The following is a 15135-nucleotide window of genomic DNA, read 5'->3' as shown; positions in this document are numbered from 1 at the left end:
AATTATTTTAATGACCATAGCAAAAATTATAGAAGTCTTCTTTGATGTTGTGAATGATATATCATGACAAATAAAAAGATAGTGGCCAGTGCATTCCACTACTTTTTATTTTTTGTTGAGCTAACAAAATCTTTGTCACAGTATCTAGTGTGTTTTAGATTTTTCCATCATCATCTATCTCAATCTTTCAACAAATTGTAATTATAACCATAGTATGTTAAAAATAAAGAACAAAACAAGATATGAACATAATTTTACTGTTTCATCTCTAAAAACATACTAGGGTTTCAAAGAGTGACCTTAGCCTTTTTTCTTTCTTTCCTTTTTCTGACCTTTGTGCTTTGGTCATCTTATTTTGCTGCAAAAGCTATCACAATTACATCTTTTTGAGTCCAAGTTTGGAACCTTTCTTATCCTTCTTTATTCCCTGTTTCTAGGCATCATGTGAGTTGCAACATAATGACATGATTTGCTAGAAAAGAAGGGTAAGAATACAATGACATGATCTCTCAGTCAAATCTTGTAAACAACCAACAGCACATCTGTATCAGCCTAACCAAGATCCTTATATTCAAATGCTTCATAACTTGCATTCGATATGATAGCATGCAAATTCATTTCAACCCCACGTTTATTATATCTTAAGCACTCAGAGATGCATCAAATCAGTGGTAAGAATTACAAGAAACTTTATTTCTTCTCAGAGAAATTTCTCCAAGATCATGGTTTTGAAAAGTAAAGAAGGAAAAAAAGAAGAAAAGTAACATACACATTAAGTGTCAAGACAGTGGAATTACAAGAAACTTTATTTCTTCTCAGAGAAATTTCTCCAAAATTAATGCCATACCTCCTATGAAAAACTATGGACACTTAAACAAATTGTATTTTGATTGGACCTCACACTAATGACAACACCAGAAAGAGAAAAAAGAGTTAGACATGTAGGAGACAAATACAAGTATCAGAAACTTAGTACAGAAAGATATTGGTCTGCGAGTATGGTGACCTTCTTCCTCACATATGTGCAAGCATCAGTCTATGGTGTTTGTCAGTGCACAAGTTGTTAAGGTAGCACGTGCCACAGTCCATGGCATCAAAAATCTCTTCAGATGACAAATGAAGCTCTGCCTGGGCAATTTGGCTGGAGTTGGTGCACCTGGTCATTAGTTATTGTTGTGTTGGAATTTAGGAAGAGTAAGAGAGATCATGGGGACAGGTAGACCCATCTGAGCAAGCCTAGGAGAAAGTCTAATTTCAGGGGATGGGCGAGGTGAGGGGATAGGGCCACTATTTCCGACAGAACAGGGGGTGACCTTAGGTGAAAGGTTTAATTGTTCGAGCGCCTTGAATTGCAGATCTACAGGGTAGTCCCTGACGCAGCTAATGCGAGGGCCAACACCGGTTGTCCAGTTGCGCTGGATGTGATTGCCCAATTCAAATGTCGGCTTGATCTTGGTCTCATGGTATTCAGGCTTCTGAGCCTCTTCTGTCTCAGTTTTACTCTCGTCTCTAGTCTTGAGCATTATTGGATTCTCTGCTATCAAGACCATTTCGTCGATATCAGTTACTATGTCATTTCTGGGCTGACTGAGTGAGGAGCATTCATCATCTTCGTTGATCGAATATCTCTGAATAATAGAGCATAAATCAATCCAAATGTTAACAAAAAATCAAGATTTGAGAGGATATTTTATAAGATTTTGCTTTTAGTGATGAACCAGTTGAGATATATACTATAGTCTTTTCTCTTGAATTTGTGATTATCATCGAGATCTTTAACTAGTTGTGATCTTTCTTATAATGATATGGAATTCCATGCACTATTCATTACTCCTAGTTTCATATATACAAATAGGAGGGAATAGGGATCTACCTCGACGTCAGTCAGATCAATGTCGTTGTCTTGAAGAAAGTTGATGAACTCCTTGAAGTTCTCTTCAGTTGGGAGGTAATGTCCACTATACGGCCATATACGCTGCGGTAAAGGAATTCCAAATCTATTTAGCTAACATTTTCACTAACTAGAAATAGTATAATATCCACATCAAGCATTAAGAAATAATTATCCTTTACAAAAATAATAAACTTGTGCTAATTTTATTTGCTGAGATATACCTTTAGAATCCCTTCCTTTGCAATTAATCGCCCTGCAGCTGTTGTGGCACCCCCAGCAAGAAAACTTGAGTGCTGAAACAAACCCTTTATTTTCTGTTCATATAAAAAAGGAAAAGTATAGGATTAAATGTCACTTCTGAACTACAATCAAAATAAAAATTCTTAACGAAGCTGGAAGCCTATTAAGGAAGACCTACTAGGAAGTAGGGACCCGAGTGAACCAAAAACAGAGAAGACAAAAGAAACATAAAATTGATAGAACAAGGTTGATAATAGCAATCCAGCGCAAGGAACTCCAGACATAGTTCTGTAAGATCAAGATTGTAATACAAGGCCACATGTACGAAATATACCTGCCCAACATACAATGTCCTGGATGTGCTGAGAACAAATATCCACTTAGTACCATCAACACTGTTGACAGATATCCCACTTTGTTTATAGAAAAGTTTACCATCTTTGATGATGACTTCGTATGCCCGTCTCTCTTTCTGGCAAGAAAATTTTGAATCAAGTGGATATGTCATCAGAATTTAAGCATGAGATCGAAACTTTTTACACTATTATAGAGCATACCGGTCCAAGATATTTAATACACTGTTGCTGAAGCTTGATTCTAGGACAATTTTCTAGAATGACTTCTTTGCCATCTCCAACATCCAACCTGCAACTCAAAATTAAAAGACTAGCATCACAGTGTATTTAAATATGCATAATTGAGCTAAAATGGATGATACTGAGATATAATTACCAGTAAAAGAAAGGTTGTGTACTCTCGCTTTTGAACCAAACATCATAATATAGGTTTAGATTATGTCCATATCGATGTCGTGGATCAATCTGCAAAGCAAGATTTTCAAGTTAAGAGGGTTGACGTGTTACCAAATCACAGAACTAATCTATCTTAAAATGAAAAGAAGTAGAGGAAGCACTATGTTCTTTTTATTCTGCATTTCATATGATATGTGAGGGCAGATAATACGATCCAATTCAATTTTGCAAAAAAGTTGACAGGAACACAAGAATGACAAACATACAGCCTCAAGCCAATGTTGAAGTGCCAGCTTCTGTGCCTTGTGATCTTTGGATAAACCCTTACCAACCTGCAGAAGAAGGTAATATGTTGGTTACTACAGTCACTACAGACTAGTTCTACAATAAAAATAATAGGAATTATAAACTAACTCATGCACACATGGATCAGCACCCACGGGTCTCAAATTCAAAACAATGACCACGATCAGTACCTTGGCTGCCCGAGTCCGTGCCCTAGCCCAACGTGAAGCAGCTGTCTCTGGTTTTCCATCAGTGAAAAATGATATAGAACTGTGCTTAAGAGATGCAAAATCCAAAGCCTTCCACCTGTAGAAAAGATCAGTATTAGTGGAAAATGTCGAACAAAAATGGTCAAAGTTCACAAGACAACGGTACAAGCTTTTCAATGAGGACAAAGATCTAGACACAAACCATAATTCCTCAATCACAACTGCACAATCTGCAAGATTTCTTCGAGTCCGGTAACTCTTGTACACCTTTTGGAGTTTAACAGCTGCTGCATCAAACTCATTCATCGGATTTGGTGATAACAAGAAGCAATTTGATGTGTTCGAATTGGGAACTGCAACATTTTCTATGCTTCTCATAGATGAAGTTTCTTTCTTATAATCTTCCTTGTCCTGATCCTCAGATGAAGCAGCAGTTCCAAGCTTACTATCGGTTGATTCCCAATCTTTGAAGCTTAGTGAAGCAGTCAAGGAACCAGCGGATGCCATTTTGGTTCCTGAATCATTCCTTTGGAAACCAGCTAACCACATATTGCCACCCTTCTCAGAGCAGCCGGTAGACATTGTTGGAACATCTGCAATTTCTTCTACCAAATTTGAGAACATGCTCCTCATAACTTCAATCCATGATCCACGAGGCAATGAAAGAGATAAAACCATAATTGTAAAAGGAAGACTTTGAAATTATGAAGGGACAGTGAGTCTCCTGGCAAATATAGCAAAAAAATCTAGCATTAGTAACTGTTACATGAATGATCATATACAGTAATAGAAGTTTAAAGAATCTAAAATCTGGATGATAAAAAAGTTTCCTAGTCAGGAAGCCACAAAAAATGATGGAAAATAATGTTTCTATAACACTATCATGTCAACCATACATTTCCACGTGTTTCCCTCTACTAAAAGGCTAAGTTTGCATAAATTACACATGCAAAGGAGATCAGCATTTTATCAGCTAACAATTGCAGCATGTGAAAACATAGTCTATAGTGATATGGCTACCGAACCTCACATAGAAGCAATTCATACTATGCAAAAGCTAAAGGTAAGTTCCATTCTAACATATCTAAAAGATCTTGTATCTTTCATCATTGCCAATTCCAAAATCTATCTCAGAACCCATATAACGCCTAACCACATAAAGCAGTAGAAACAAGTTGCAAATATGAACAGAAAGTTAAAATGACTCCAAGATCAATCATGCAAAACGGAACCACACTCCAAGCAAAACCAGAGCAGAACAAACCGAGAAAACAAATCAAATAGAGAGTTAATTCAAGAGCATTCGAATATTTATTTATAGTTTTCTTATCACTTCTTGGATTATTAATATTAATTGTCTCACCTCGTCTGACTAGAGCATCTACCAGTCTCCTTAAAACATTTGCTAATAGAACCGAAAGAAGATTACAGGTTGACACAAGAAAGACAAACAGAGCAAAAAAAATCAAATTTTTAGCAGGAAAAGAAGCTCCCTAAAACAAATCAAACATAGAGTTAAATCAAGAGCATTCAAATCTCTCTCTCTCTCTCTCTCTCTCTCTCTCTCTCGTAAACATGTCTTCTTAAAACATTGAGAACAATCGCTAACATAGCCCAAAGAAGATCACAGGATGACACAAGATAGGCAAACAGAAAGAACAGAAAATTCAAATTTTTAGCAGAAAAGGAAGCTCCTTTCTTGCTACCTACGGATCCAAGAGGAGAAACCCAGCAACCCTGGTGTTGAAGAGAAGAACCGCCCAAAGCAACAGACCACAACCTCCGATGGACTATCCTCATCCCATTTTTATACACCCAAAGTCCGAGGTAAGCCAGCCAGTCGTGAGGCATTAAAGTCCTTTGGCCCCTTCAACGACGAAGTGCAGGAGGACTGGGGGTGTTCCCTTCCGGGTCGGAAATACTGGGGGCGATGCCTCCCCACGAGGCCACGCCTTGGACCATGCCTGCCAAGGTTTCCACTTTATGGTTCCACAGTCGAAGAGGCGGAGGGAGAGGAGGGTCAAACGGGACAAATTGAAGCCTTTATGGAGTACTCCTTCAACGTTGGATTTGTTGGGCCAGTCAAGATAATGGCTCGTGTCACCACCCTAAGACCTTGCAACTATGACCTCCCTCTGAGAGAGCGATCGGATTCTGTCGCTTACCTGGGACAGAGTAAATTACTAATATACCCCCATTGTAAGTTAATATCAAATCAGAATTTAATGATAGCATTATCATCTTAGCTTGTCACTCACTAGCATGGAATTTTATTACATCAATCAACAAAAATAAAAAGCATATCAAGTTAAAATTATTTGGGGTTGTTTTTAATCATAATTAAGATTGATAAAAAGTCATATCCCTAATTAAATTAAAATATTTAAATTTTTATTAAAGCTTATTTTAGGTCTCTTTAGCTCTCATCTTACCACCACTAGTAGTAGTCATTTTATCAAATTAAGTAATTTTCTTTATTTTATCCTTTATCTTATTCCTCTTAACATTTTCATCTCTATAATATTATATATATATATATATATATATATACCTTTTTAAATATCAGATGTATAAAACATTATTGTCCTAATAATTATTGATCATATAAAACTTTTGACACTCCTTATAATCATCCTATTAAAATATTTATTATGTATGTAATTATATTTTCTTTTTTTAAAAATATTAATCTGATAGTCTGAGAGTTGACAAAGTCAATGCCAATTTCCATATTCACAAAGCAGAATAAAATAGTAATTTTGTGACTGTAGTACGAATGTTGTTCACATTCGAGACATTACATGTCATTCAACGAGTTAGGATGATAGTGATGGGTGAGACAATCAAGCACGCCACCATCATGTCAGAAGACTACGAGCTGGTAAATCGTTTGACCATTTCACATTTCCTTGGCAGACCTTTTGCGTCGGTCAAGTCTCCGTCTGGATTTGCACCAGTATTTTTGTCAACCATAGAACGTCGTCCTTCGCCTCCTCACGTACGAGCTCAGACAGGGAAGCGATAGAACAACTCCTTTTTCCTCCGACTTGCATCACCACTTCCCTTGGCAAAAGTGCTTGACTTGATCATTTTTGTTCATTTGTTGCGACCGACGGAGCTTTCCAAAGTTTGTCAAAAAGGTTCTGGAGGTTGGGAGAAGACCTCCATGGCTCAATGGTTTGAAGAGACAATCTAGATGAAGTTTAGGGAAATGTGGATATCTTTTCCCACATTGTTCATATTAATTATCTCTTCTTCGTCTATATCGGCCTTAGTATGTGTTTAATTCCCCCTAAGCAAGTTTTTCTCATTTTGTTTTTTTAAGATAAAAATAATTGTTCTGCATATTCATCCTACCCTAAATAATGGATACCATAATCTAAAACAAATAATAAGATATATGCAATCACTCAGAAAAGGAGTCTCGAAATTTTTCTAGTTATTTTAATCTTTATTTTGACTGGTAGTCAAAGTTTAGAATTGGTGTGCCATTAATTTCATGGGAATGGGGTATAATAAGCTGCCAAAAGATTGCCAAGAAAGAATGGCAGCTATGTCTTGAGGAGACAAGAGAGGATAACAGCTGTGGTATCAAGCAATAAGATAGAGAATGTGAGGAGAGAAAGAAAGAGATGAGGCGAAGTGACAATAGACAAGTTGAAGTCAAAATTTTGCGTTGACCTTTCTACAAATATAATGCTTAATAAGGATATTGTAATAAATCCTTGTCCTCTGGTATCCTTGAATTATGAGTTTTTGATGTTCATCATCTTTTCCAGATATTTTTCAACCGTTCTAATTTTGTCCAACCAGTGTATTGCACCCATTCATGTTAAACCAATCTAAGTTTAAGATTAATATAATGAAATTGAATATTAGGACTTTCCAACTTAGTATAAATTAATTTTGGATAGTTACTTACATAACTATCCTTTTGGAACAATAATCGTTCTAGTTTCTAAACGACCCTACTCGTTCTATTTTTATTTTTAGTTATGTTAATTAATTCAACTTTATTGTCCGATTCACGAAAAGAATTAAGTCAAATTTCTAGTGGAAGGATAATATGGTTTAAATTTAGATGATAATGAGATTTTATTTTAAAAATATTAATTATATGCTTTCGAGTTTTTCTGAAATATTAATTTTATCCGACTAATTACATATTACCACATGTAGTTTGACCTCTATAGTATCTTGGTCCCTAAAGTTAAAAAATTTACATTGGAATCCCTATAATTATAAAAGTGAAATATCTAGGTTCATTTACTGTAACGTTATCGATTTCACCGATGGAAACACGAAAATGGTGGTGGTAGATAACATTGGTGGTGACGGACGATCACATCGTTGCAGGCTACAAATGGCTCCTGTGGATGAGCTGCGTCTGCATTGACGCTAATGCATTGTCAAGCGATGAAAGGTTTGCTCATTGTGTCGGTGTCGATACAGTTGTCGAGCAGCACCACTATATATCTACGTTGACGTCGACGTAGTTATCGAGTGATGAAAGGATCGTTCATTGCGTCAATGTCGACGTAGTTATCGAGCGGCACCCCTTTGCATTTACATTAGCATCGACGTAGTTGTCAAGTGATGAAAGGGTCACTCACTATGCCAATGTCAGCGCAGTTGCCAAGTGACCCTTTTGTCGCTCGACAATTGTATCGATATCGACGAGTAGCTCTCATCTTTCGTCGTCGTTCTTCTCATTCATAATAGTCACCCGTCACTCTCAACGACATTGTCATCCACCACCATTAATGGGAATGATTGAAATTAGATATTTACATATTATTTTTATGTTCCCATTAATAAAATCGACGATATCATCAAATCTAAGTGTTTCATTTTTATAATTATAGATATTTTAATATAATTTTTTAAAATTTAAAAATCGATCTAACTACATGAGATAATCTACGATTAAACTTCATTTTACTTTCTTCTTTCAACATGCATTAGTTTCCTTAATCAATCTGGAATGTAAGCATCAAAGTGATTGCACCGTCTAATGCTACCAAAATCGAGTCCATGCGTGAGGGCTGACTTGGTGTCCACATCTATTTTGGATTTCTCTCTCTCTCTCTCTCTCTCTCTCTCTGGTGTGGACTTGCTCTGCCCCCGGAAAACCGGCTCCTTGGTCTCTGCAGACAACCCGCAAAGTCTGCATGAGAGCAGCTCGTGCTCTTCCCGTTGAAATCACCACATTTATCGCTATCACCGCTCACGTAAGTGGACACACAAGTCTCTTTCAGAGAGCACAGGGCGAGAACAGACTTCTTCTTCTTCCGTGTGTCGTCAAAGAGTAAAAGCTGACCTTTCTATTTGGCTGCCTTCTCGGGATGAGCGAGTCTGGAAGAGTAAAAGCTGACACGTCCAATGCAAGACTTCCCGCAATCGATAGGTCATTTTCCGTTTGGTCCACACGCTTGCAAAAATGATTTACACGTATGAATTCCTTTCCTCGTGTTCTATGTAAGATTGACTTGTTGTATTGTTTGGAAACCAGTAAGCACTAAAACTTGGACCAACACATACACACAAGAAGAGGCAGAATTGATTGCAATGTTGGCTCAACCAAATCTTGGATTCCAAATCAAGACTCAGTATCATGAAGCAAGTTAGTAAAGGTGTCATTACTGTCAGTAGCAACAACCCTGCAACTAGTGAAGCATTTGCGATACATCACATATTTAATGGAAGATGCAAAATTCATATGAATAGAAAGTTAAGGAAATGGATTATTTTGTACTAAATACACTTTGTTTGCTGTTCTGTGGTACATTATATGGGATTTCCTAGAAGAAACATAGGTAATCTTGTTAAAAAAAAGAAACCATATGTATATAATGTAAGTATGCAGAAACCCAACTTGTCAAAAGAATGTACAATAATTCTAGAAATGAACAGTTTGCGACCGATATTGATTACAGTGATAAAAAGGATTGCGTAGAAGAGTCGGACGACAAGAAAGAATTGTCGACTAATAACACACGAACAAGAAAAAGGGCATGAATCCTTTATATTTCCTTGCATATCAAACCTGTACAAAGTAGAATCCATGTCATATGTTAATCACAAAGTGCAACCGGGTAAATTGTTACTTACAAAACGTACCTGGAGAACTAACGGAGTTCGTCATGATGGATAAAATCATTTTCCTCCTCAAAGATAGCACTATAAAATACATAAGGGTTATCAAGCATCTCTTGCAAACTTAAGTGCCCATCTTTGTTTGTATCTGCCTGCAGTTGCCAAATATTATTCAGTTACCATAAGTTGAGCAGCTAGAGTACATTCAAAAAATTTAAAACAAAAGCAGAAAAGCCTGGATTGGTCAAGAAAGCTTGCATGTATCAAAGCTAGATAAAGTATAACAGAATAATTATTGTATTCAAACCAGAAAGAGAGAGTTTGCAAAAGATGACTTAGAAACACCCACGAACAACTGTAAGCCCTCCTTTTCGGATTGAAGAGGTTGGCAGGGATAACGGTGTATAGAGAAAACAAGTCATGTTGTCTAAGACCATAAAACAATAAGGTTCAAATGATAATCTTAAGCACATGAAATAAATGATGTGAAATGAGACAAACCCACCATCTGCATGAGACAACAGGTGTGCATAATAAATGAAAAGATAAAAGGTGCTCCTTTTTACTTTTTTTTTTGACTGAACAATGACACAATGGATTACACATTCTTCACACCTGTTACGGTCATTCAGAAACAAGCACCTCAGTGGTTGCTGTCAGCAAACAGCAGCATATCCACCAATTTAACACCATATAGAAGAAGAGTATAAAAAAAGTGCAAGATAACAATCGCAGAGTGATGGTATGAGAAAACATGAGGTCGACGCATTGTAGGAAATCCATGACAAACCATAAAAGTTTCTGAAACACCATCACCAGGAAAAGAAAAGGGAGCAATCAAGCTATGCAGAAACCAGATGCACATAGAAGTTCAAAACCCTTCTCCACAATTTAATCTTTTCCGCAAATACATTGCCCACAGAAACCACAGTGGTTGCTGTCAGCAAACAGCAGCATATCCACCAATTTAACACCATATAGAAGAAGAGTATAAAAAAAGTGCAAGATAACAATCGCAGAGTGATGGTATGAGAAAACATGAGGTCGACGCATTGTAGGAAATCCATGACAAACCATAAAAGTTTCTGAAACACCATCACCAGGAAAAGAAAAGGGAGCAATCAAGCTATGCAGAAACCAGATGCACATAGAAGTTCAAAACCCTTCTCCACAATTTAATCTTTTCCGCAAATACATTGCCCACAGAAACCACAGACCCTGACCTAGGAACTATGGAAATGAACCTTTTTTTTACTAATGTTTTCCAATTAAAGAATTATTTTCTTCATTTCTAGGAAATGAAGTATTGTATCCACCAGGGTCAAATACCATCAATTTATTTGATAAAAATATTCAAAATTTAGAGCTTTTTTATTCCAGAGCATTAAGCAACCATACCTGGGAAAGCACATAATCTGCTTGTTGTTTTGCATAGTAACGCTCTGATGGATGAAGATCATGAATGACAGGTTTCAGTTCATCTGCTGACAGAAAACTGAAAAAGGAACTTGCTAAGACTGAGGATACAAAATAAGCTACATGCCTTCATACAATTTCAACATTGCTCATTTATTAAGACATACCCATCGTTGTCCAAGTCGAGTCGTGTGAATAATTTTTTAGCCGGTATCTCATTTGAAGCATCTGTCTCATGAGTTGAACTATAAACTTCATCATAATTTCTGATCAAGTGAAATAAGCCAGTTAAGTATTCTTCAAAGTTGAGTTTTCCATCTTTGTCTTTATCTCTTTCCCTGAGAAAGAAAGAGTGAACCATGTAAGGATTCTGCCAACTATTACCAATAGTTAGAATGACAAAAAGGTATCTAAATTTTCCATGAGTAATATGGTAAGGTTGCCCATTGCAACCTACATGTCCAGGGTCAAGTTGTTGAAACAATCCCCTGCTTGTAAAGCCAAGGCTGCCTATCCCGGTCCTCCTCGTTGATGGGACCCCTTTTAGTGATTAGTGTGAAAGCTGATACAAGTCAAACTTGTTTTACAGACTGATGGTGCATCTTCTAGATGCAATAAGTCGCATAAGAGGTCTACTAGCACAATACTTTGAGAAAAACCCATTAGGAAATTTCACAACAGATTTATGTTATCGCCTCAAAAGACCAGGAAGTATTGTCTGAAGTTGAACAGTTATGATAGAAGCTAAGCTCATGCTTGAGGAATGATACACATAAAAGTTTTAGTTTATATTGTGTGTCTTCAAGGATACTTGTACAGCTGCATTTACTGGCAACCAGCTGCTTCTATCAACTTGAGAAGGTAAAAAGAGCTAGAAAGAGATCACAAATAACAGAGATGCATTTTCCACCTGTCCCAACCTAATAAAAATTGTGCATTAATTGGGATACTATAATTTATGTACATTTAATATTTTGTAACAGTCAAGCCTAAACATATTTGGGACATCAGCATGCACTGGTAATGCAGCTGCATAACTACCTTTCTTACGGATGCAAGATGAAGGTCGCATAAATACCCTTAAGAATTATATATCATGATCCATAAAAAAAAGTAAACCTAGATAAGCTCTAGCACCTTATCTCTTCTTGACACAACCACTCAATCAGCTTTGGATTACTTGTGTCAGCCGGATGAAGAAAGCTGCAGAATCAATTAAAAGAGCGTCAGTGTGAAAATGTAAGAGATGAAAAGCAAAGCCAAAAAAGGTATCGGAGAACAAACTCATTGAACTCTATCAAATTGAGAAGGCTGTCACCATCCATGTCCGAAGCATTGAAATGGTCCTCTTTCCACCAACCAAATTTATCGTCAGTTTCATTATCTGCAAAAGATTTTAAGGCAGCAAATAAGGAACACTATAATATTCAACTCTCACAGGACATATCCTTCATGTGCACTTCTGAGCTCCTGTAAGTGTGTTAGCTGTCAAATTTGTGGCTAATGATCAAGTATAATTTGAATCAAATACCCATTGATTTCCATGTGCTGCATGCATTTCCAATCTCACCAAACAAAATGAAGTACATATTCATAAATGTCATACTTCGAGATACATTAAAACTTGATATAATAAAAATTAAAATTTGAATATTTCCAATACTGTCTGAGAATGGACAATTTGAAGTATATATTCATAAATAAGCCTACAAGTTCTATCATACCTCTGAATCAGCCTAAGATTATTATTAAAAGGTTTCGCGTTATCTTTCCCAACAGATCAATATCCATTATGGAACTTGTACCTTTCATAAAGGTAATGATACACATTACCACAAGTTAACGTAAAATTTAGTACCATTCAGCATAAACAAGATACCATGGCTGATTCAGAAGCATGACAGAACTTATAGACTTAATTTCCACATCATCTAATGGTAGAGGGAAAAGAGGAATCTCATGTCAAGGATTTGAAGTGACAGGTAACCAACATACAAAACCGATGAAATCCTAGCAATAATGTGGTTTTACACAACAATTTCTTTATCTCGATAGATTTTCCTCTCGAATATCAACTTTAATTTTGGTTTATTACTAGTTCCTAAACATTGGTAGCATGGAAAACCAATATTCAGTAAAAGAAGAGATTGTTAGTCTGTGTTTACTATTACTGTCAACATCTGCCACCCAGTTGTTCTCTTTTACTCCCAATACATGGATCGACTCATCCTGTAAAGTAAAAGTACCAACCAGGCTACAGTAAACTCTTTAGCATTGCATTCACCGATGACATCATCTATTAGATAGACTTATTTTCTTTTATTTTCCTATTCGGTAATATCATTCCTTCGTCCTGTTTATCCCTTGTACAGTTTGAAACGAGGATAACATTTATGCCACAGATCCTTCAAATTTTAAAATGGAAGCACTTTTGTGATAATTAATCAATGTCTTGATCAACACTCAAATATGATATTCTTAGCCGTCCATTCGTTTCTCTCTATCCATAGTCCAAACCTCAGATCAAACTTCATGCGATCGTCAAAACACGAAGCGGAGCAGAGCATGATTAAGAAACAAGTCAAACACCAATGATCGCCCAAAGAATCTCACTTTTCTCAAATTAGGGCATACAATCAATTAAAAGAAGTTTGCATGAATCAGAAGAAATCAGAGATCGGTCAGAAAAGATGAATCTTTACTAACCAATCAATCGACGCACCCAACTTGGCGGCTCGTACTCCTGGAACGAGATGAACCCATCACGATTCTTGTCATGGAGCTTCATGTCCCGCCGTGTCCGGTGCAACACCTCCTTCTCCGACTGCTTCAGGTTCCACTCGGCAAGTTCCTTGGAGGTGAGGAACCCGTCCGCGGGGCCGACGTCGATCTTGGGGAAGAGCAGCGAGATGCGGTGAGATACGTTGAACCGTCCCTCGTCGTTGATGTAGTCCTCGGCATCAATGAAGCCCTCCCACTCCGGCTGGGCCTCCGCGGGCGGGGCGCCAACGATGGAAGGGAAATGGGCCCTCTCCCACTCGCGGTCGTCGCGGCGGAGCTCGATATCGGCGATGATGGGGTCGAAGGGGATGCGGCGGTCGCCAGCGGCCGTGGTGCCGCTGGCTGGGCGGAGCTTGAGGCGGCGGTGGGATATGTGGGGGCGGCTCGGGCCGAGGGAGAGGAGGAAGAGGATCAATAGTGCTAGGGTTACGTACGTCACCACCACTGGCGCGGAGGACTTCCCCATGCCGACTCCTCCTTCTTCCTCACCTCCTCCACCGCTCGCACTATTTCTGTCGTGAGGCGGTCGACGAATGTCAAGTAAAGAGTCGAGGGTTGCAAACGGCGTCGCCTCTTCTCTTGTAGCCAAAAATACTTCTCTACCTGTTAGGACTGCACTCTCTATGTTACCCGATGGGCCCAGTATAATTTCCGGTCACAGCACATCTAGGTGTCGGTGTCGGTGGAACGAAATATGGTACGCGGAGATCGGTCACATGACGGTCAACGTCGGACGACGGCTTAGGCTCGGATGAAGGATCTTCTCCAAGTTTTGTACTAACCTTAACCGATCGAACGGTTCATATGCAAATAAGGTTGATGTTCTCCCAGATATGAAGGAATTGAAGAATATTTTTAAAAGTTATATTGGATAGGATCTCTCCGTCCTCTGGAGACAAGCGCCAGGACAAAGTTTCAGATCTGATGTGTGTCAGTGGGCTTTTGTAAGGGAACTAAGATCTGATCGACTAAGATGGAAGCAGCTCATAACTTTTTTGGATATCTTTATTTAAGTCATTTAGATAAAATATTCATATTTTCATAACTTTCTTATAATTATTTTATATAATAACCTAAAATACTCCCCATTACTTTTTTTTTTCCTTCCTTTTTTCTTTCCAACCAATAGAGTGAACTGATCCAATTATAATATTTTTTATATTTTTTTATTATAATATTTTTATACTACATTATCATTTTTTCATAGCGATGTTGAAATTATATGTAATGCGTAATAGCATTTTTATTATGTGGTATAGTAATTTTTAGTATTATTAAAAATATTATAATATAATATAAATTTATTTTTTTATAAAATTTATCAAATACTTTTTGTTATAATATTTTATACTATATTATATTTTTTATATTATTAAAAAATTATAAATAATATTATAACTAGATCAATTCGTCCTATGAAAAAGATGCTTCTATTGGGTTGATTCACCCTAGCAAAAAATAT

The 15135-nt window shown here is 37.2% G+C and overlaps 2 protein-coding genes across 2 annotated transcripts; both read right to left on the bottom strand.

The window, feature by feature from the left end:
- Positions 1-952: 952 nt before the first annotated feature.
- LOC135675833 (IQ domain-containing protein IQM1-like) lies at positions 953-5212 on the bottom strand. Its single transcript, XM_065186403.1, has 10 exons — positions 5087-5212; positions 3583-4104; positions 3363-3477; positions 3153-3218; positions 2867-2955; positions 2692-2779; positions 2469-2606; positions 2116-2208; positions 1874-1975; positions 953-1628 (listed from the first exon to the last, which is right to left on the bottom strand). The coding sequence occupies exons 2-10, from the start codon at positions 4056-4058 to the stop codon at positions 1164-1166; spliced, it is 1632 nt and encodes a 543-aa protein (XP_065042475.1). The 5' UTR covers positions 4059-4104; positions 5087-5212; the 3' UTR covers positions 953-1163.
- Positions 5213-9100: 3888 nt separating this feature from the next.
- LOC135675834 (uncharacterized) lies at positions 9101-14202 on the bottom strand. The gene is made up of 7 exons (XM_065186404.1): positions 13599-14202; positions 12177-12276; positions 12030-12095; positions 11060-11230; positions 10875-10971; positions 9501-9628; positions 9101-9426 (listed from the first exon to the last, which is right to left on the bottom strand). The coding sequence occupies exons 1-6, from the start codon at positions 14137-14139 to the stop codon at positions 9509-9511; spliced, it is 1095 nt and encodes a 364-aa protein (XP_065042476.1). The 5' UTR covers positions 14140-14202; the 3' UTR covers positions 9101-9426; positions 9501-9508.
- Between the last annotated feature and the right edge of the window lie 933 nt (positions 14203-15135).

This window comes from Musa acuminata, chromosome BXJ1-6, assembly GCF_036884655.1.
Source record: "Musa acuminata AAA Group cultivar baxijiao chromosome BXJ1-6, Cavendish_Baxijiao_AAA, whole genome shotgun sequence".
NCBI lineage: Eukaryota > Viridiplantae > Streptophyta > Magnoliopsida > Zingiberales > Musaceae > Musa > Musa acuminata.
This window is presented reverse-complemented; position numbering and strand designations above follow the sequence as displayed.